Below are 19,422 nucleotides of genomic sequence, written 5' to 3' on the forward strand. Positions count from 1 at the left end.
CCAATTCTACGTGAGAACAGAGAATTACCATAGGCAAACCACAGGGGTTTGTTAGACCAATCTCGGTTATACCTTAGTGCATGTATATATTATGGGGTACCCCCTATATTTGACTTAACCACCCCTATACTTGACTCCATCAATCACTCTTCTTTGACCTAACAACCCCCGATTGTAGTATTGTTTAGCTTGCCACCATTCACATATGCTGGCTAGGTGGTACGGTGTGAGATGAGCGCTCCCAGGTACTTGTACTGTGCATCAGCTTAGGCTCGGCTATACATTACTTAACTTTGGGGGGGGTGTAAGCCTGCAGGGGCAACCAGCCTCCCTAGCGTCTGACACCGCCAAGGCAAAATGATTTTGGAGGTCGACTGTAAGTCTACACCGTCCGCAGACACAATTTCTCATGGCCGATTCATACTCTATATATCTCCATGAGATTGCCTCGTCCTAAAGCCATTCCCCTAGGTGATCAGATCGTGGCAAGTCCTCTTCACGACATTGGAAGTCCGTGTTATTCTCGATACTGAGACCGACTATGGTGACCCCATTGACCCAATGCCAGATTGAAGTGGAAAACGTCTTCGGGCCACAAGTGACAGAATGTTATGATAACTTCGATTTTACCCTGTTATTTGAAGAAAGCATACTTTACCTTGGTCCTTTGCTGCTCGCACTTTCACTGGTGCTGATCCGATTATGGCAACTGAAGGCACAGGAGACAGTGATACGAAAGAATATACTTTCGATCCTCAAGCGAGTAAGTGCCGCCTGTCAACGTCAATGCCCAGCTCAGGCCTGGATACTTACTGATGAATGCGTGTCTTCGTTTTAGCTATGTTGGATATCTTTTGTGCTACTTCAATTGGTGCACTTCATCCTCACATTGACATTGAGGACATCAACGACGAAACTGTCCAACGCAGCAATAGTCATTGGGCTCCTAGCGTCACCCGTCTTTATTGTCCTGTCTTATTGGGAGCACTATAGATCTACAACCCCGTCGACCATCTTAAACTTGTACTTGCTCGCCACCATCCCGATGGATGCTGCTCGAGCACGTACACTATTCAAGATACCTAACAACATTGCCATCGCAAGTATCTTTACGGCGATCGTGTGCTTCAAGTTCATTATTCTTATTCTAGAAGCCAAGGAGAAGAGCAATCTGATTCGGCCTGAATTCAAATGCCCTTCACCAGAGCAGACAGCAGGGACACTGAATCGTAGCTTCTTCTGGTGGTTCAATCCTCTACTCTTGATTGGATTTAAGCAGAGCTTGGTAGTAAATGATCTTTTCTTCAACGACGATGCTCTTACTTTCGACGCCTGGCGTGATATAATCCGTCGCCGACTGGCCAATGGTCAGTTCACACACTCGCTCTACTATCATATTGTTGACACTCTGTCGTAGCTGATAACTCAAAGCCTCATGCACTCCTCAAAGTTATGCTAGCCACATTCAAAGGCCTGCTTCTAGCAGGTATTATCCCTCGACTCTGCTTAACTGGCGTGAATTACGCTCAGCCGTTTCTGGTCAGTCGTGTTGTGAATTTTATTGAACAACCCGAGACGGCAACGAGCAACAAGATCGCTTATGGCTTAATTGCAGCTTACGCCATCGTTTATATTGGTATAGCAGTATGTTCAACCCTTCATGAGAATCCATGGCATTTACTGATTTGTAGTAGGTCATGTCAACAATTTCTCAGCACAAGAATTATCGTGCCATTGTTGCAATCCGAGGCAGTGCGGTATCCTTGATCTATCACCATACTTTGAGCCTAAGTAGCTCTTCAGCCTCGACTAGCTCCTCCTTGACGTTGATCAACAACGATGTGGAGCGCATGGGTCATGGAATGAGAGACGTTCATGAGATATGGGCCAGCTTGATCGAAATAGCCCTTTCTCTTTGGTTGCTCGAGGTAAGATTGGGGGTCTCGGTCGCCGCAGCTGTTGTGGTTATTATAGGTATGATATGCACGTTTCTCAAAGATCTTGTTCCTTAGTCAATATGACTGATGAAAAATTGCGCAACAGGTTGCGTATTTGGGTTTGTGAAGTTGGGCATGCTCTTAAGCGGCCGTCAGAAGGTCTGGCTCGAAGCAATCGAGGCGCGTATCACCACGACAGTTGCAACACTTGGCTCAATTAGAGGCATCAAATCAACAGGCTCAACCGATATCGTCCAAAATATCATCACGCGTTTGAGATCGGATGAAATTCGGATCTCTAGAAAATACAGAGAACTTATTGTCGGTCTTGTCACATTGTGTAAGTCGAAAGAAAAGCTATTCTGCTGCCTATTAGTTGCTAAGAAAACTATTTATACAGCATATGTTTCAACCACCTTGGCCCCCGTCTTCGCCTTTGCAACATACAGTATTATATCGAACTTTAGAGGCACCACACCATTATTGGCCGCTTCTGCATACACGTCATTAACAGTATTCTCGCTTCTTGGCCAGGCTGTCTCGAAATGGATCAGCTCCACCGTGGGCATCATCAATTCGATTGCTTGTCTTGAGCGAGTTAGACAATATCTGGCAACCAACCCAAGGGTCGATCCCAGGACAATCGAATCAAACAACAAACCCATCGGTAGTTCTAATCCGGCCGAGGTGCGTACCTTTGATATCTCAGGGACAGAAATGCTTGACATGGGATCTGTCGATCCAAGTCCCTACAATCCACATAACGCTGAAGGTTTGCCGGCTGAAATTCCGGCAAATCAGAAGATAATCACAATACGAGATTGCTCGGCAAGTTGGAAAAAGGGTTCCGACCCTGCAATATCTGGTATTAACATCACGGTACTACTTGGAAGCCTTGTGATGGTGATTGGGCCGATCGGATGTGGGAAAACGACTTTACTGAAGGTCATGCTTGGTGAGATGCCCCACACCACAGGGACAGTAATCGTAGGCAGGTCTAAAGCTGCTTTTTGCGCACAATTGCCTTGGTTGACAAACGCCAGTATCAGGGATAATATTATTGGTGTCTCATACCTCGATGCACGGTGGTACAATACAGTGGTGAAGGCTTGTGCCTTAGATCAGGATTTCACGCAACTTCCAGATGGCGACAATACCGTTATTGGAAGTAAAGGTGTTTCATTGAGTGGCGGACAGAAGAGCCGTCTTGTTAGTGTTTCTATACCACGCAAAGGTGACTGCCAACGTTATGGTTCCAGAGTCTGACTTAAAATAGGCTTTAGCAAGAGCACTTTACGCAAGGAATGATCTTGTTATTCTAGATGATATTTTCAGCGGACTCGATGCAAAAACTGAACGGCATGTTTTTGAATCAGTTCTAGGATCTCATGGCATACTGAGACGCGGAGGTACGACGACAGTCCTTGCAACAAACTCGGGTATGTCATGTGTCCTTTGTTTTGCGACTAACATCTAACACTTCCAGTTCGCAATATCTCGCTAGCAGATCACATAGTTGTTCTGGGACCAGATGGCAAGATCATTGATCAAGGTACATATCGAAACTTGGTCTACGCCAGTAGCTATCTTGAGAGTCTCGGCACTCGAGAGAAGACGCTCAACGCAAGCGAGCCGGAGAAAATCGACGACGATACAGTCCCAGGTCTAGCTGCTGCAAGGACTCCGTATCAACCTAGCGATATTGATGACAAGCGAAAGAGTGACTTGACCATCTACAGGTATTACATTGATACGGTAGGGTGGGTAACTTGGGGGTTTTTTGTTCTGCTTTGCTCTGGCTTCGTTTTCGGCCTGGTCTTTCCACGTTCGTAGTGTCCCCTAACATGCCGTGAGACCCTGAACCAGCTGACTTTAATTGAAGAAATTTGGATTCAGTTCTGGACGGAAGCGAATGCGAAAGAAGCCAACCATCGACTTGGGTACTATCTGTCGCTATACGCTCTTTGGTCGGTGATGGCTATCGTGATATTTCTTGGAGCTTGCTCGTATGTCGTGTCAAAGTTAATCCTCGCAGATACAACACTAACCAAGTCTCCAGGTGGTTAATGATCAGAATGGTGCCACAAGCTGCCATTAAGTTTCATAGAGTACTTTTAAATTCGGCCCTGAGGTTAGTTCAGCTCCCATAATATCCCATCACCTCCCTGCCCACTTACGCGGTTATATAGAGCCCCGCTAGCATATTTCTCTACTACGGATAGTGGAGAAGTGTCAAACAGATTCAGCCAAGACCTGGAGCTTATCGACATGGAGCTCCCAACGGCCCTCATTGGCACCACCATCACTTTCTTGTCGTGCATTGCCCAGGTTGGAGTCATCATCTATGGCTCAAGTTACGTAGCAGCTGCAGTTTTTGGACTGGTTATTCTTCTTTACTATGTTCAATTGTTCTACCTGAGGACTTCACGGCAACTGAGACTCTTGGATCTAGAAGCAAAAGCACCGCTTTTATCCCACTTTATGGAATCCATCAATGGCTTGGTCACGGTCCGCGCGTTTGGCTGGACTGAAAAGTTTGCCTGCAGGAATTATGATCTGCTCGAAAGATCCCAACGTCCTTTTTACCTTTTGTTTTGCGCCCAGCGATGGCTTAATCTAACATTGGAATTGGCCGTTGCTTTCCTTGCCATTATTTTGGTTAGTATAGTCGTTACAACCAGAGACACCTCAGGTGCGAAAGTAGGTGTTGCATTGGTCAGTATTGTAGGGTTTGGGGTCAGCTTGAAGAGCCTCGTATACAACTGGGCATCTTTGGAAGTTGCGATGGGCGCTATCTCCAGAATACGTCACTTCGCGATTCACACTAGCTCTGAAGATCAGCCAGGCGAAGACAAAACTTTGCCACCAGACTGGCCGCACCAAGGCATGATCACATTTCACAATGTATCAGCAGCTTATTCGTAAGTGCTCAAATTGCTTTTCGACAGTAACAACCCACCAGGTTGATAATGCTGACACTCTTCGCAGGCCTACTTCTCATACTGTCCTCAACAATCTTTCATTTTCTGTCAAAGCTGGCGCAAAAGTTGCCATATGTGGTAGAACAGGGAGGTAAGCATCAATTATAACTGAAGTTATCGAATCCAAGTATGTGAGAGAACTGATGCTAACTGGTGGGCAGTGGCAAGAGTTCAACTATTGCGGCCCTACTGAGGCTCATTGACTTACGTAGTGGAACAATCACAATCGATGGGATAGACATATCGACTGTTGTGCGACAGGAGCTCAGGTCGAAGCTCATCACGCTACCACAAGAACCTTTCTATTATCATGCTACTATTCGGGAAAACCTCGATATCAGAGGTCAGTCCTCTACCGAAGAGCTTCTCGATGTTCTAGACGTGGTCGGAATGCGGGAAGTGATCGATAAGAAGGGTGGTTTGGATGCCATGGCGAATGAAGACCCGTTATCTCACGGCCAGTCGCAGCTTCTCTGTCTGGCTCGTGCAGTACTTCGACCTAACAAGATACTCATCATGGACGAATCAACAAGCAGGTAAGCCCCCCACACGAGCTCTATGACCGCGGTTTTAGATCTATATATTTTGCAGCTATGACAGCGTCTAACTTTGCGTACTACAGTGTTGATAAGAAGACCGAGGCCAAGATGGTCGACATCATCAGAGAAAGATTTCAGGATCGAACTGTTATTTGTGTTGCCCATAACCTGAACACCATTATGGACTACGACGAAGTCATCGTGCTCGAAGCAGGACGTATCGTAGAGCAGGGAAAACCATCGATACTTGCCCTTGAGCCATCGAAATTCGCATCTCTGCTCCGGGCTGCTGATAGTGAGCCTGAAAATGCCTCGGAAGAAGAGACGACTGGGGCTGGTCTATCTCCCGGTGTCTCTGTGTAGGAGCACTCTTAGATGAAGCATATATGCTTCTTGTAAAACAACGACATAATTCGGCTGTACTCTCTGCTGCTAGATATCTGTCATATCAGGGTAATTTAACAAGAATAATTAATCAGCTCTTAGCTCAGCTATGAACTTTTAAATTCTCTCAAGACACATCTTTGACGAGTGAGAATTCTTGTGGACGCACATAACGATCTCTGTCATCTTGATTGATAACTAGAAATATCAATTTTATAATAATATTCTTATTATTAATTACTTAGATTTAATGTACTGATATACAGTATTCCATGTATATAAGAAGAAAGAAAGAGTACATTGATTCCTTCTTTTTAGATGTATTTTTCTTATTATGAAATGTATTGTTTTTAAAAGAAAGCTATCTAATTAAATAAGATTGAATATTGTGGATTTAATCTTTCGCTTTTCATTAAAGATACAACATTTTTAAAAAGAAATACATCTTAATTATCTCTCTCTGGTTATAAAGCTAATAAGATTATTAATAATTATCGTAATAGAGTCCTTACCCTTAGTTTATTTCTTAAACGATATATATGTATTACAATATACAGCGATGCTCTCACCAATACCTTTAACGGTTTCCTATGTACTCAAGCCTATTTGAGGCTATATCTATAAGCTACTGATATATGTTAGATCAAATATAACCCCTACCAAGCGAGACTTGTCCTCATTCCATCACCAACACTCTTCAACTTCAACTCTGCAAGCTCTGACGCCATTACAGAACTCTCAGTGCCGCACAGCGATGCGAACACGTTCTTGCCAAATTTCTTGTATGCTGTAGCTAATCCTTGACTTTTGATCAAAGAGAGCTCCATATCATCCAGCACAAAAGGAAAAGACCGCCCCTCAACCTGCACAATCCTCCCAGGAAGATCAATTTTGATACCTGCGCCTGTTCTGGCGAGCTCATAAAAGCTCTCGTTTACAATGTTGATACCCAGCAGGCCGATGGAGGGTTGATTGCGACCGTAGATGAAAGAGAACGATTTTGCGATTACGCATTGCACACCAAGACCTAGTCATGCCAATTGTTATTAGCCACCAGACGAAAGTGTTTATCACGGAAAATTGAGCATCTCTAAATAGACACACTAGGATTGTGACAATATGTGCAAACGAAGAATAGCTTAAGACATACCTTTCAAAGCTCGTGGTGCTTCCTCACGAGATGAGCCGCAACCAAATGCTTTACCAGCTACAATTACACGCATGCCTTGACGTACTTTGTCGCGGAAGTCAGGGTTAGTGAACTCTAGGGCATGATTACCGAGAAGAACATCTGTTGGGCTCTCGAGGATAAATGCGGCAGGGATAATCTTGAACGTTATCAGCAAGCTTGAAGTCAACGTCTCTCGGGAAAAATCAAGAAGGCAAACATAGAGGACTCTACTTACTGCATCTGTGTCGACGAAGTCTCCAAGAGCATATACCTTGCTTTCAATGACGTCGAGGTTGCCATCTGTTTCCTGTTCGACCTCGCTTGTGGCATGAATTTGAATATTCTTATCAGTCAAATGTGGTCGAGAATGTAGATATGGCTCCACATATGGCGGCATCGCGGATACAGAGCCTCGGATGCTATCCTTTTTCGGGAATCTGACTCTTCCCGTTCGGTTCTTGTAGCTTTGGCAGCTTTCAAGCAGCAATTTGTACCGATCAGAGGAGACTTGAGCTAGCAACGCAGCAGGATTGGTCAATTTCATGCTGAATGATGACGCAGCCACAGTCGCTGCTGAGCAGATATGTCCGGTCGACCCTGTTGAAGAATTAGCAATACTTCAGCGCGACAATGAAAGCTATGATAAACCTTTGCCCATTCGATTCTTGAAATTACGATTCTGAGATGAAATCCAATTCTCTCCCTCGCCGGCTCGATCTGCTGCCATTCCGAGGCACAAACTGCAGCCGACTGCTGGTTGTTCGAAGCCAGCTTGTGCGTATATATCTAACAATCCCAAGTCTCTCAGGCTGTTAACAATTGGTATACTTCCCGGGACAACCATACGCTTTCCAGGAGCTAAACTGAGGCCATTCTTGAGACCGGCTTCGAGTACCAGCGCCCCAAGGACCAGCTCTTCTTCAGTGGTTGTGCAAGCGCCTATGAAGCAGCCCTCAAAACTCATGTCAAGCTCATCCGACACAGGCACGACATTGTCCGGCGACGGATACAGAGCAATGAAGGACTCGACCAGATTAAGGTCAATCTGAAATGTAGCTGCGTAAGAAGCATCTTTATCGACTTGGAAATAGAGGGAATTTGACTTATACTTGCTTTGAGATCGACCTGATACGAATGCGTTGGTAACTTCATCCGGAACAAAGATACCTGTGACGCCGCCGAGCTCCTAAATTTTACTTATAAGTCTCTAAGATGAAGCAAACGGCTCAAGACAACTCACCGTACACATGTTAGTTATTGCAAACCGTGCATCGCAAGAGAGAAATTTAGCTCCAAGGCCACCGAACTCTACGATTCTGTCCGCAGCGAAGGTGTTCCGCTTGAGTTCTTTCAGGATGTAGAGTATGACATCCTTGCCACGAATGTACCAAGCTGGCTCTCCAGTGAAGTCAATTCTGATGGACTCGGGAACTTTGATCCACGTTTCGCCTGTCGCCAGTGCTGTCATCACATCAGCCGCTCCGAGTCCGATTGCGAGACAACTGACAGCTCCAGCTGAGCAGGTATGCGAGTCAGAACCAAGTGCGAGCATCCCTGGTTCAGCTCGTTCGCGAACGAATTCTGTATGGAGAATGGTGTACTGCCATAATGTCAGTAAGCGAGGCACAACGGTAAAATATTTTGTTATGGAGACGATACATTCGATCCTTGATTCTCTGTCATCTTGAATTGGTGCTTGGCATCATTCAAACCGTCGAGAAGCTCTCGTACGCGAGGTTGGCCATAAGTCCGTGGTTCAACGGTATGATCTCCGGCCAGCCAAAAGCGATCATTTCGCCAGACTGATGGTTGTTCTCCAATGCTGACCATACCATGCTTCATGCCCTATCGAGTTGTTAATTGATATTCTTGCTTGTAGGTAAATATGAGTTTTGGTGTGACGTACCACCCAAGATAGCTCGCTTGCTATAATCCAGTCTATAGAGACCCTTATCAGGTCTCCAGATTTCAAGCCATCAGGAGACGGGAGTGAAAATGCGTGATGAGCCAGTATCTTTTCCGCCAGCGTCATGGCCCGAGTATCGGGGAGTTTTCCTGGCAAAGGAGCTGGTAATTTTCTGGCAGATTCTTCAGAATTCAGCGCTTCTAGCCACGCTTCAACAAGGAATTCCAAATCCTCGAACGAGTCGTTGCTGAGCTGTCGGTTAGAGATCAACTCGCCAGGTCCAAGGGGCAGGCGCTCTCTGTCAGTCTGATATAGTTGCAAAGCATGTCTGAAGGCGTCTGCCTCTGCATCCCTACCAACGGTATCAAGCGCTTCACAGAGACGGTTCAGGAAGTCCTCTAGATGGGAAGTTGTTGAATCGTAATGGGAGTCATTTAACCCTGCAAGGTGTATGTGGCCATCCGCAACTGAGATAAGACCTGGTGCTATCTCGCCATTTGGCTGCTCGTCTACCAGTACACCTCGAGTGCGTGATAGAATTCCCAGCAAAGCGCGAATTGATTTGACCGCCGCCTTTGGGAATCTATCATTCAGACTATACGACATCGTTGATTTCGACATTTTGTATCTTTTGAGTTCGAGTGCGCAAATGTTAGGAAGAAAAAGGCATGTTCACTGTAGACCTACATGGCTGCAAGTTGAGTCCAGCACTTTAAATAACGCAAGCTAAATTATGATAATTTAGACTATCATGTATCTTGCATGATTATGTTATATCACATGATAGTCATCGTACCTAGTTAATACTTTTGCGTACCTGGCCAATCAAATAGCTAGGATCTAGAGTCCCTCAAGGCATATTTTCATTTGTAGGTTTTCCACCTTAACATCACCATACTATTGCATCGATTATAACGCCAAATCAAGTCGTGCAATCATCGCCATGCATAGATATTTTTCTCAACGGTTCAATGATGTTGATAAGCTCTATGCAAGGGTTATATGTTCGAGAACTGGGACCAAATTGGTGCATAAAAAGCAAGACAGTTGATTGGACACAATAAGTCATAGAATTGGAGTGGTTGTATTGATTAACCCTTAATACCATAGAATGAAAACCAGGTAGATGTAGGCAAATGAGTGGGTAAGTCAGGTGACCAAAATCAAATATACTTGGTAATTCCGATACGATCGAGATGTTAGATAGGCTATTCTATCACATTGTGCTATACAAAGTTACTGTAGAGAGGAATCATTGAATTTGGAGTCAGTGTATACGTGGCGTATACGACAGAAAATTGCAATTCATCATCTTGGTCGACAAATCGATCTAAGTAGACGACCGCTAGAGGTGTATTCTGCATTCATAATATTGGGTAAGTGGCACTTGGTGTCTTATCTCAACACTTTATGTAGTTGACTGCTAATTTTTCAATATTTACTTCACAAACATGGAAGGAGTTCGTCTTAAGGCGTAATATCGTCAGATACTCACTCAGCGTAATAGAACTGCTAGCGAGTTCTAAGTGCGATACCTGACATGTGCATTCTGTTGCTGCAATTATCACAGTATATAACTAGGTATCATGAATCAAATTTCTCTATCTTGTGCGTCGGACCTGAACAACTCCCCTGAGCACCCTAAGCAAGATTTGCCACATCGTCACGTATTTTAACGTCTCACTTCTTAGCTAATTACCTTGATCTGATTTTTCTTCTCTCATATCATTTTGTCAAGGTTTGACGACGGTATTCAAGGAAACTAAACAAGTCCCCCGGAACCCAAAGTATATATTTTCTAAAAATACACCAGGTGTCCTATCTATGATGTAAATCGGTTGAACGTGGATCTGCTTCGCCCTTGAGGGGAGTACTACTCTTCCCTCTGTAAATTCCTTCCTGTTCTGTGCTTGTTATGGCCTAAAATTTTCAAGTGACGGTCCGACTAGCTACGTATCCGGATCTCTATCCGTGGTTTAAGGATAACAATGGGCCACTAGATGGAAGCTTCAATGGTATCGTGGGGAGTTAGTTGTTAGATGGGAAGTCGTTGAAGAAACGATTTTCGCGCGCTGGATGATGCGATCAAGAAGCTTACGCCGAGTGACAGTAGTATGGCGCCGTGCCTGGTTAGTGGGAGGGGCGCTTAGGATGCGGTGCCGAGGGGTGGGAGTAATGCTGTGAATTCGGCTTGGAGGAGGGCGCTTGTCGGATCAGATGACAATTTGGGGTAAAATTATATATATGAGATAGCTGAAGATAGCTAAGGAGGGAAGGTTACCTGGGGAAAGGAGGGGTCAGTTAAGAACAGAACCTAAACTATACTGAATATAGAACCCTGATTCAACAGCGCTAGTGCATTATAGTGAGTCCTTTACAGGGAGTTGGGGGGAAGGGACAATTTATTGTTGGAAGGGAAGTGCTGATGGGTATAGCGAATACTGTTGACTGCCCTCCTTTCGACACAGCGACAAAGATTAAATGGGAGGATTTGTGGACAAACACATCTGATGCTGCTCTCAGATAGTTGGAACGGAATATGGGAGCTGATCAGAACGGGGTAAGTGCAACTGCCGTCGAAATTATCCTCTCTCTCCGAAACTTTCCAATCGTGTAATAGATCTCTGGTGCGGTACCGGTAGGATGACAATAGTAGGTTGATCTCAACAAATCAAATTTCACGAACACTTCTAGTGCATCAGTTATCAAAGCTTGCTTGATATCAAGCGTAGAGTTGATTGAGATGATGTCTTGTGGTGTACCCGTCTGTGGGAAATGTGCGCTGGGAGGGAGGGGATAGGGTCTATTAAGTCCGAGTGTCGTCCTGCCTTAATTACCAGAAATATTGGGTAGGAAACTTTAATGGTAGTTGAACACAACTTTCTTTTCTTTGTCCCAAGGTTAGTTAGTAAGCTCGCCTCTTCTACTCATGCGCTAATTACCCTCGGCTCACCCCTCTTCTCACCCAGCTCACCTGAGCTGCCTGAGCTGCCTGAGAAGTAAGTGACTCGTGGTCATTCTAAAGAGTATCGCCGGTGGTAAGACATTTCTTCCAGTCGTTATTTGATCAGTGACCTCAAAACGAAAGACCGCAGATTCAAGGAGTTGGCAAGGAAATTCCACTCATATTTTGGACTTGGCAGTCCACGCTAGATGAGGATAATAGCTACATTGTTTCTGATGATGACTGGATAGATGGGGCATATGGTCTTCCGGGAAAGTGTAGTATACTGCTGGATGAGAAGATTTACTCTTGGTTGTGCACCAAAACCAAGCCCGTTCTGTGAAAATGCGAAATATCAAATTGAAATTTTCTTCTTGATATCATCGGTGTTATCATACGTTTTTGATTTGTTGCATATTCCAGAAATCATTTACTACTTCGCTCACTTATCGTGGTTGACTAATCCATCTACCTCCTACTCGCTCCATGCCCTGCAGTGCTATAGCGGGCCACACGCGGGTATTCCGAAGTACTAGTCTCCGGAATCAGACTTGAAGCACTGTAGTTGATTGTGCTCGGGTAGTTAGAATCAGTGGGAAGCTAATAGCTGACCGTGGTAGGGCTTCTCCCATCATCATAAAGCGTTACGTGATTTGCAGATGCAGCGCCTCGACTTCCATTACTCTGGAGTGTGCTTTCGTAGAAGCAGCTCAGAGCACGGTTCCTAGACCCAGGATCTATGAAAATGGCAAAACTGATGAAACTATTCCTTACGTCTTCTGACATATTCCTCCCGTTTGTTTCATGCTGGAAACAAGTAAACTGGTAGTCCTCCACTCTAGTCCCACCTCGCCCACGAAGATTTTGTGCTACAACACAATGCCCACGCCCGCTGCCTCTTTCATAACCAATTGCGAATGGCTGATCCTTGTCTTTGAGGCATTCTGGCAACTTTCTCAAGGCAAAGCGTTGTTGAGGTTCTGGATGTTGACTCTGCCGTCTCCGAGAACCCTCGAGTTGGACGGGGAAGGCAACAATGTTTAGGCCAGGAATTCTGTAAAGTATGCGCTCGATTTCTCCCAGATTGATCCCCTGAAGTTCCGTAGGCAGCGGCTTTGCCTGCAGATAAGATGACAGTTCTTCTGATGGCATACCAAGAAGATATCCAACAGAGACAAAGACGCAATTGTTTTGCAATCTCTCACCGTTCCAATATGATGCCGGCTTCTCGTACCTATCTGGATATTCCCAGTAGTCTTCTTTTAATAGGCCCATTTCTTTACAGATCCGCCCGAAGACTGTCCCGTGGCTACTATCCAATGGTGAATGTCGGGTAGCTATAGATGAGTGACCTTGAAAGTCATCGTTGCATGTGTCAGCGCCATAAGGCCCGTCCTGTTGCACGGCTAGTTGCTGGAAAGGTTGAATAATTCCAGAATATGTAGAGTATAGTGCCTGGTTTGTATAGCCGCTATTGGATGTGTTGTTCATAGCGTCATTCCAAGGAATTCCTTGGGCTGCAGAGGATGAGTAAGGTGTTGGGGCATATTGAGCAGAGCTCGTGACGCTGTGCTCTTGTTGCCGACCATGAGCATCTCCGGTATAGCTCGTCTGATATGAGGATCTAGTAGACGGATAAGTCGGAACTGAATTCTGGTTCTGCTGAGGCCACTGGTAGGAGGAGATTGGAGGTGGAATGGGGATTGCGGTATCTTGCCCTCCATCCGGCTGGCGCTTCTCCTGTTCTAGATCCCCGAACTTTGTGGATCTAACGCAGCCACTATTAGATGAACAGCCACTACCACAACCACACTGTGACCCGTTGGGTGGAGCACCGAATCTCGGTTCTTCGTTTTTGTTATATCGATTTTCTTGGGGATAGTCATTGACTGCTGTGCCTGGGTGTGTGTTGTATTCAAGTTCGCCTGTAAAAGTCAAGTTAGCTGTCAAAGATTGGTATTATGGATATTATCACTTACCATACTCATTGTTGCGGTACTGGTGCCATTGGGTGCCACCCCATATCCACTCTGACCATTCGGTTGCCTGGCTAGGCTTTGACTTATCCGACTTAGCTTTGTTAGACCGATGCTTGTCAAACCTACGATCTTTCCGTTTTGATGGCATTTTGGCGGATAAAACCAAATGTTCAGCGATGAGATGGTAACTCGAGGGGTTGAGGTGGTCCTATGAAGGTTGGCTGGAAGTTGGAAAATTATAGACCTTTCCAGGGAGACTCAAAGAGTAGAAACGCCCTCTTGAACATTTTTTTGAGAGGGTCTATGTAAGTAGTGTAACGTTGCAAGTCATGCATAGCTGCCCTGCTTTCCTTGGATCAACTTTTCTGTTGTTAGGTTGCTGCCAAGTGAAAATCACCAACCTGGGTCTCGCGCTTCTCTTTCGCAGCCTTGCATACTGCCTGTATTAGGATCAAATTCTACCTGACAAAATTGTTCTGCATCGTTTCTGCATGTCGCAGGCTGTGTTGTATTGGGTCTTAGGCCGCATTAGAATTATGAGGCGAACTCGTATGCCTCACTCTGTCAGCTCTTCAATGATTCGTGGAGTTAGAATGTGGCGTTCCATAGGACGAAACCTTGAGGCGACATAACAAATCATTAGCGGACAACGCATCGGAAATATCGATCGATGCCTGGGCAGTTTCTTAGACAAACTTAGACAACAATACGATGTTGGGGTTTTCATACATGTCGGGCGCGAGGATTCCGTAAGTATTTGGGATTGACTGATTCTCTGCTGAGAAAATGTTCACTTTTAACACATCTGCTAACTCCCGACACAATGGAGCCTATTGGTACCTCTGCTTCGTTACTCACACTGATTGATGTAGCATTGAGGACATTCAAACACATCAAGAGCCTCGTGAACGGTTATCAAAATGCCCCGGCAGAAGTTAAAGATCTTGGACATCGATTAGATGGGTTAGACAGCAACTTGCGATTGCTTCGATATGTACAGGTGACACTTTCTAATGATGAAGGCGCTCTACACCTCGATCGCACTGCTTTTGAGGTGTTGCAACGGTCATTGATGGCGACTAGTGTCGTATTCTTGGAGATCCGTACCTTTCTGACGAGGATCACACGGAGAGATGGTCGGACGGCTCGTCTTAAGTGGGCACTATACGATGCAAAAAAAGTAAAAGCATGGGAGGATCGTCTCCAGCTTCATGGCGATATTCTTCAAAGAACTTTGCTGCTACTTCATAAGTTTGAATGACCTCACTCTACCTGGCGATCGCTAATAATATTTTAGTCGGTATATGAGTAATTTTGAAGCCGAGTTCAAGGCTTTCAAACAGGAATTACTAAACTTACAAGCCCACCCGCCTAACAGTCAGCCATCGAAGGGTGCGGGGCGATTCTCCTGGGCTAGGAGTGTATTCGGATCAGACTGGGCATTGCCATATATTGTGAGAGTGAATGGATCGGTATGTTGCTCCGAAGATTCGACACATTTGCGCTCATATGGAATTTCCGTGAGACTGCACGCCTTATTCTGCCTCAAGGTGTTTTCCATGGAAACGAGGTTTAAACTAGTCTCTCTATTCGGTGTGGAGGTCTCTGCCATTGCTACCGGGGTAGTACTTAAAAACGTCGTTCCAGAGGATTCCTTGATTATGAGAGCTTGTCAGACTGGGAACACTTTCGTAGTCTGGAACCTTTTGAATGAGGGTAAAGCAAGTGTGAACGACGTAACCCCGGATAACTTCTCCCCGTTTTCAGTACGCCTCTGAATAAGCCAGCAGGCATTGTATTTTCGCCAACATTGATTCAGTATGCGATTGCAAGTGGCTCAGTGGAGCTTCTGAAGCAGCTCGTCTGGAGAGGGGCTGACCCTAGAAAATCTTTTGGACGATTTCAGACGTAGGGGAGACCCCAGCGTCACAGACACATTAAGAGAATCTAACCGATTGTGTAGAAGTCCACTTGATTGGGCATTTGCACATCGACAGCTTTCGGTTGTACGGTATTTATTGGAAAATCGTGTGGATGTCCACCACATCAGTGCCAGAGGATGGACGGCGGCATTTAGTCTCTTCGGCGAAGAGCCAGAACACCAAGCCCCTTGCGAAGAGTTTCTGGAAGTTATTTCAGCTGCCTCTTTCAGCGATTTTGACGCTCAAGACGGGGACGGATGGACTGCTATGCATAGAGCCGCGGCGTTTGGCAATGCGAGCCAGATCAAATCACTGATATCGAGAGGCGCATCACCCAAGATCCAAACCAGAAATCTGATGTGGGCTCCAATCTTCTGCGCTGTTCAGTTCAACAACATGTCGACTTTCAAGGAACTCACTAGATACCAGCCGAACTTCCTCACTGCCACTGATGTACGCAAATGGACTCTCCTTCATTTGGCAGTTGAATCCAAAAGCCTTGATATAATGAGGTTTCTTATCGATCTTGGAGCAGATCCTCGTGCCTACTCCTCTCCTACTCATTTCTCCATACCGGATGACCTGGAGGATATGTCCCTTTTGCCAGAAGATATTGCGAGGGTCCATGGAACTCATATTTTCTCTAACTATTTGGATGCCTTGGTTGCAAAGGGACATGATGTTCAGGCCGTCGATGATGAGCAAGACAACTCACTCGACCTTTTCTGGCCTGCTTTGGAGCATGCCGTCGAGATGGAATGAAGGCCGCCACTTCACTATGCCACAGAGCATGAAGGATCTGGGACTATTTTGTACTCACTGTATAAGATGGTAAGAGCCCGCGCCTTTACTCTCCGTACACTGCAATATAAGTGACACTACCACCCGATTTTTTCACAACGCGACCTCTTGATCTTTAAGAAACACATCAATCGCGTCAGAATGGACAATTTTCTCCTCTCATTACCTGCTGTGCGTGAGCACAAGCCTGGGATGGAGTGAAAGACTCCTGAACGTTCCAAAATCAAGGGGTAGCGCGCTAATAGCAAATCCTACAGTCAAATTATAAAAATATGTAAAGGACCATAAGTAATCACGCGCTCAACTATTTAATATATTATCAAATCGAACACTTCTAAGCGTTGAGAAAATTGCAAAGCAACTAAGGAGAAGCTCTTAGAGCTAGCAGATGTTTAACGCGTCCTCCAATTCGTCTCGGCAAACTGGCATAATCAACTAACATATTGGCTTACTTGTAAACTTGAGGATGTTATTGTTAGCAAAGAAATGGCCACTATATACTAAATCAATATGCAAATACCCTAAATTAATCAAATAAGTTATTATAAAATCAATTAAATAAGTAGCGATTAAGAAAACAGCGAGTATGGAGAGGTGTACGGGGAGCAAAGGCGCGAGCTCCTACGTTTTTTGGTCTATTAGTAGACAAAAGAGGTCGAAAGAAGGTAGAAGAAGAGCGCTTGGCTGCTATAAGGATCAAACGAGCTGCGAATACCCTCATTAAAGAGCATAAGCGTTTGGGGAAGGAAGGTAACCGTCGGTATGAACCATCTTATCAACGGGCACGAATATCACTTCTAGTGGTACGTATGCGGTGTTGAATTTGATGATGGTTGTCTTTAGTCTACATTCTACAGAATTGAGGCTTATGGGGTGTTGTTATTCCGAATGCGGTTTAGCGCGTGCGCGCGGTCAGGTGGTTTAAGGTCACCTGACCCAATAGCTATTCCGACAGTAACGACGCAGCTACTCGTAAGTTATTGGCAGTGGTCCCAGCCCTTCAATCTACACCGTCAAACAGACAAAACATAAGCCGACCAAGGCTAAAACATCTGCTCCAACGATGCCAAAGGCGAATCCAACACATCCTGTACCTCAGACAACGCTGCCTATAAAGATCCAAGCCTCTTAAAGTGGTCCCCGACGCGGCTATAGTGGAGAGGGAGCAGGTTGATGAATCGTCACGTGGTCGCAAAATATATGCCTCAGAACATGTTCGGAGGAAAAGCAAATATTACAATCTCTATATCTATATTCAATCTACTACCATTCCAAGAATAACATTAATTGCTTTTGTTTTGGTGTTGCAATCGTGATTCTAATTTTGACTACGAAACGTTGCAGCCTGGGATTTTAAGCGGGAGCCAGAACGAGCCCCGTTGGGTGCTAAAATGGCCCTCGATGCAGGCTCAGGTTGCTCAGGTCGTGCTCCGGTCGTGCTCAGGTTAAAGCGGCAGCTGCTCATGTCTAGAGACTAAAACGGAACCAGCGAAAAAATAGTTGAGTTTAACTTATGTGGTAGAATATGGATTTGTGATTCCAGATTTTGAAGTCGTTTGTCATGTCACACAATAGTAAAATCTCTTGTCTCCCAACCAAACTCCGCAAGATATCCGTAATTAGGTACTTCTACTATCCCGACTCTTCGATAAGCTGTTCCGTCTTCATTTGCTCGCAGCATCAAGGCCATTGAGACATCTATTGAATAAGGGGCGCCACTGACAGTCGTTATTTGAAGAATAGTAACGTCTAGGAGTTGAGCTTGTGCGACATTCTCATCGAGAAGATAATCCCATTCGCCTCCAAGTTCTGTTAATCTACTAGCTGTATTCGACCGATGCACAAAGAGGTGTTTTGGCGTAATGTGAAGAACGCAGATTAACTGATTAGGGAGGAGGTTATCACTTTCATAAATCCAGGATTTGAAGGAAACTAGGTCTTGTTGATTGAAGTGCGGTGGAACCTTTCCTCGCCATTGCGAGGCAGGTAGGCTCGCTCCCCGGATGCGTAAGTATCCAGACTTAAGGCGACCCAATAGATCGCCATCAGCTGTGTCAATGTGCCATTCTAGAAGTTTGGCTCTTCGAATTTCGAGTAAGTTTGCATCCTTCATACGTCTCAGGGGAAAGACATGAGATTCTCTGAACTCTTTTCTGGAGAAATTCAAGGCTAGCAAACTCCACGACGGCGCTCGATATTGTTGCGTAGCCTCAGCAACCCCGACCGAAGTCCACAAGACTCCTCTCGTGAAGTCCTGAACCCAAATTCCTCCAGCTTAAGAGCATCTAGTAAGCCTCTGGACCTCTCTGGCAAGTGCGGAGATCGCGGGTAGACTATCACTCTCGAACGTGATTTCCCGACGCACGTAGCTCTCGAGGATGCTGTACCAACGGTAGATCGGATCAAATAGGCCTGCATAACTGTTGTCGTATTTCTTTGCACCAACGTGCGGTGCAAGGAAAAATCTCTTTAACCCCGAAACTAAGTAATGATGATCATCTCCTAATTCGGAGGCGTCGCTCTCACAATATTTGCTGGTTTGGCATTCCCAGATAATTTGCTCTTTTGTGTAGTGCAGGGTCCGTGATGACAAGATGTCTTCTTGCAAAGTCCAAGCTCGCCTGGATAGACATGTATCTCCAGCGAGTCTAGGAATCGTGATTGGATGTCGGATATTGATATGAGACTCGCATGGAGATATCTCCTTAGTATCAAATTGTCCTTGGGAGTTATTCCGCATATAGCCCAAGAAACCTTCTTCATCTCCGGCGGAAACATGTACAGCGATCGATAAAATTGCGTTCTTGTAATAATGCTGCATTCGACTTGACTCCTCTACCCAATCTCTCTCATCATCT

The 19,422-nt window shown here is 45.3% G+C and overlaps 5 protein-coding genes across 5 annotated transcripts; 2 read left to right on the top strand and 3 right to left on the bottom strand.

Annotated features, from left to right (window-relative positions):
• Positions 1-702: 702 nt before the first annotated feature.
• On the top strand, positions 703-5,820 carry BP5553_08812 (p-loop containing nucleoside triphosphate hydrolase; the record flags this gene model as incomplete). Its single annotated transcript, XM_032017435.1, has 14 exons — positions 703-763; positions 930-1,367; positions 1,418-1,644; positions 1,695-1,974; positions 2,044-2,277; positions 2,338-3,146; positions 3,214-3,376; positions 3,424-3,762; positions 3,820-3,943; positions 3,997-4,068; positions 4,127-4,858; positions 4,926-5,009; positions 5,080-5,454; positions 5,541-5,820. The coding sequence occupies 14 exons, from the start codon at positions 703-705 to the stop codon at positions 5,818-5,820; spliced, it is 4,218 nt and encodes a 1,405-aa protein (XP_031866078.1).
• A 677-nt stretch (positions 5,821-6,497) lies between these two features.
• Positions 6,498-9,539, bottom strand: BP5553_08813 (putative 3-isopropylmalate dehydratase; the record flags this gene model as incomplete). The annotated part of the gene is made up of 7 exons (XM_032017436.1): positions 6,498-6,868; positions 6,992-7,169; positions 7,248-7,609; positions 7,661-8,198; positions 8,253-8,612; positions 8,672-8,857; positions 8,919-9,539. The coding sequence occupies 7 exons, from the start codon at positions 9,537-9,539 to the stop codon at positions 6,498-6,500; spliced, it is 2,616 nt and encodes an 871-aa protein (XP_031866079.1).
• A 2,923-nt stretch (positions 9,540-12,462) lies between these two features.
• BP5553_08814 (uncharacterized protein) lies at positions 12,463-13,989 on the bottom strand (the record flags this gene model as incomplete). Its single annotated transcript, XM_032017437.1, has 2 exons — positions 12,463-13,787; positions 13,842-13,989. 2 exons carry the CDS (start codon positions 13,987-13,989, stop codon positions 12,463-12,465), a joined length of 1,473 nt encoding a protein of 490 aa, XP_031866080.1.
• A 675-nt stretch (positions 13,990-14,664) lies between these two features.
• On the top strand, positions 14,665-16,525 carry BP5553_08815 (uncharacterized protein; the record flags this gene model as incomplete). The annotated part of the gene is made up of 4 exons (XM_032017438.1): positions 14,665-15,092; positions 15,139-15,607; positions 15,661-15,749; positions 15,805-16,525. 4 exons carry the CDS (start codon positions 14,665-14,667, stop codon positions 16,523-16,525), a joined length of 1,707 nt encoding a protein of 568 aa, XP_031866081.1.
• Positions 16,526-18,128: 1,603 nt separating this feature from the next.
• BP5553_08816 (uncharacterized protein) lies at positions 18,129-19,385 on the bottom strand (the record flags this gene model as incomplete). Its single annotated transcript, XM_032017439.1, has 2 exons — positions 18,129-18,818; positions 18,930-19,385. The coding sequence occupies 2 exons, from the start codon at positions 19,383-19,385 to the stop codon at positions 18,129-18,131; spliced, it is 1,146 nt and encodes a 381-aa protein (XP_031866082.1).
• Between the last annotated feature and the right edge of the window lie 37 nt (positions 19,386-19,422).

Source organism: Venustampulla echinocandica (genome assembly GCF_003357145.1).
Source record: "Venustampulla echinocandica strain BP 5553 chromosome Unknown scaffold_9, whole genome shotgun sequence".
NCBI classification, from domain to species: Eukaryota; Fungi; Ascomycota; class Leotiomycetes; order Helotiales; family Pleuroascaceae; genus Venustampulla; species Venustampulla echinocandica.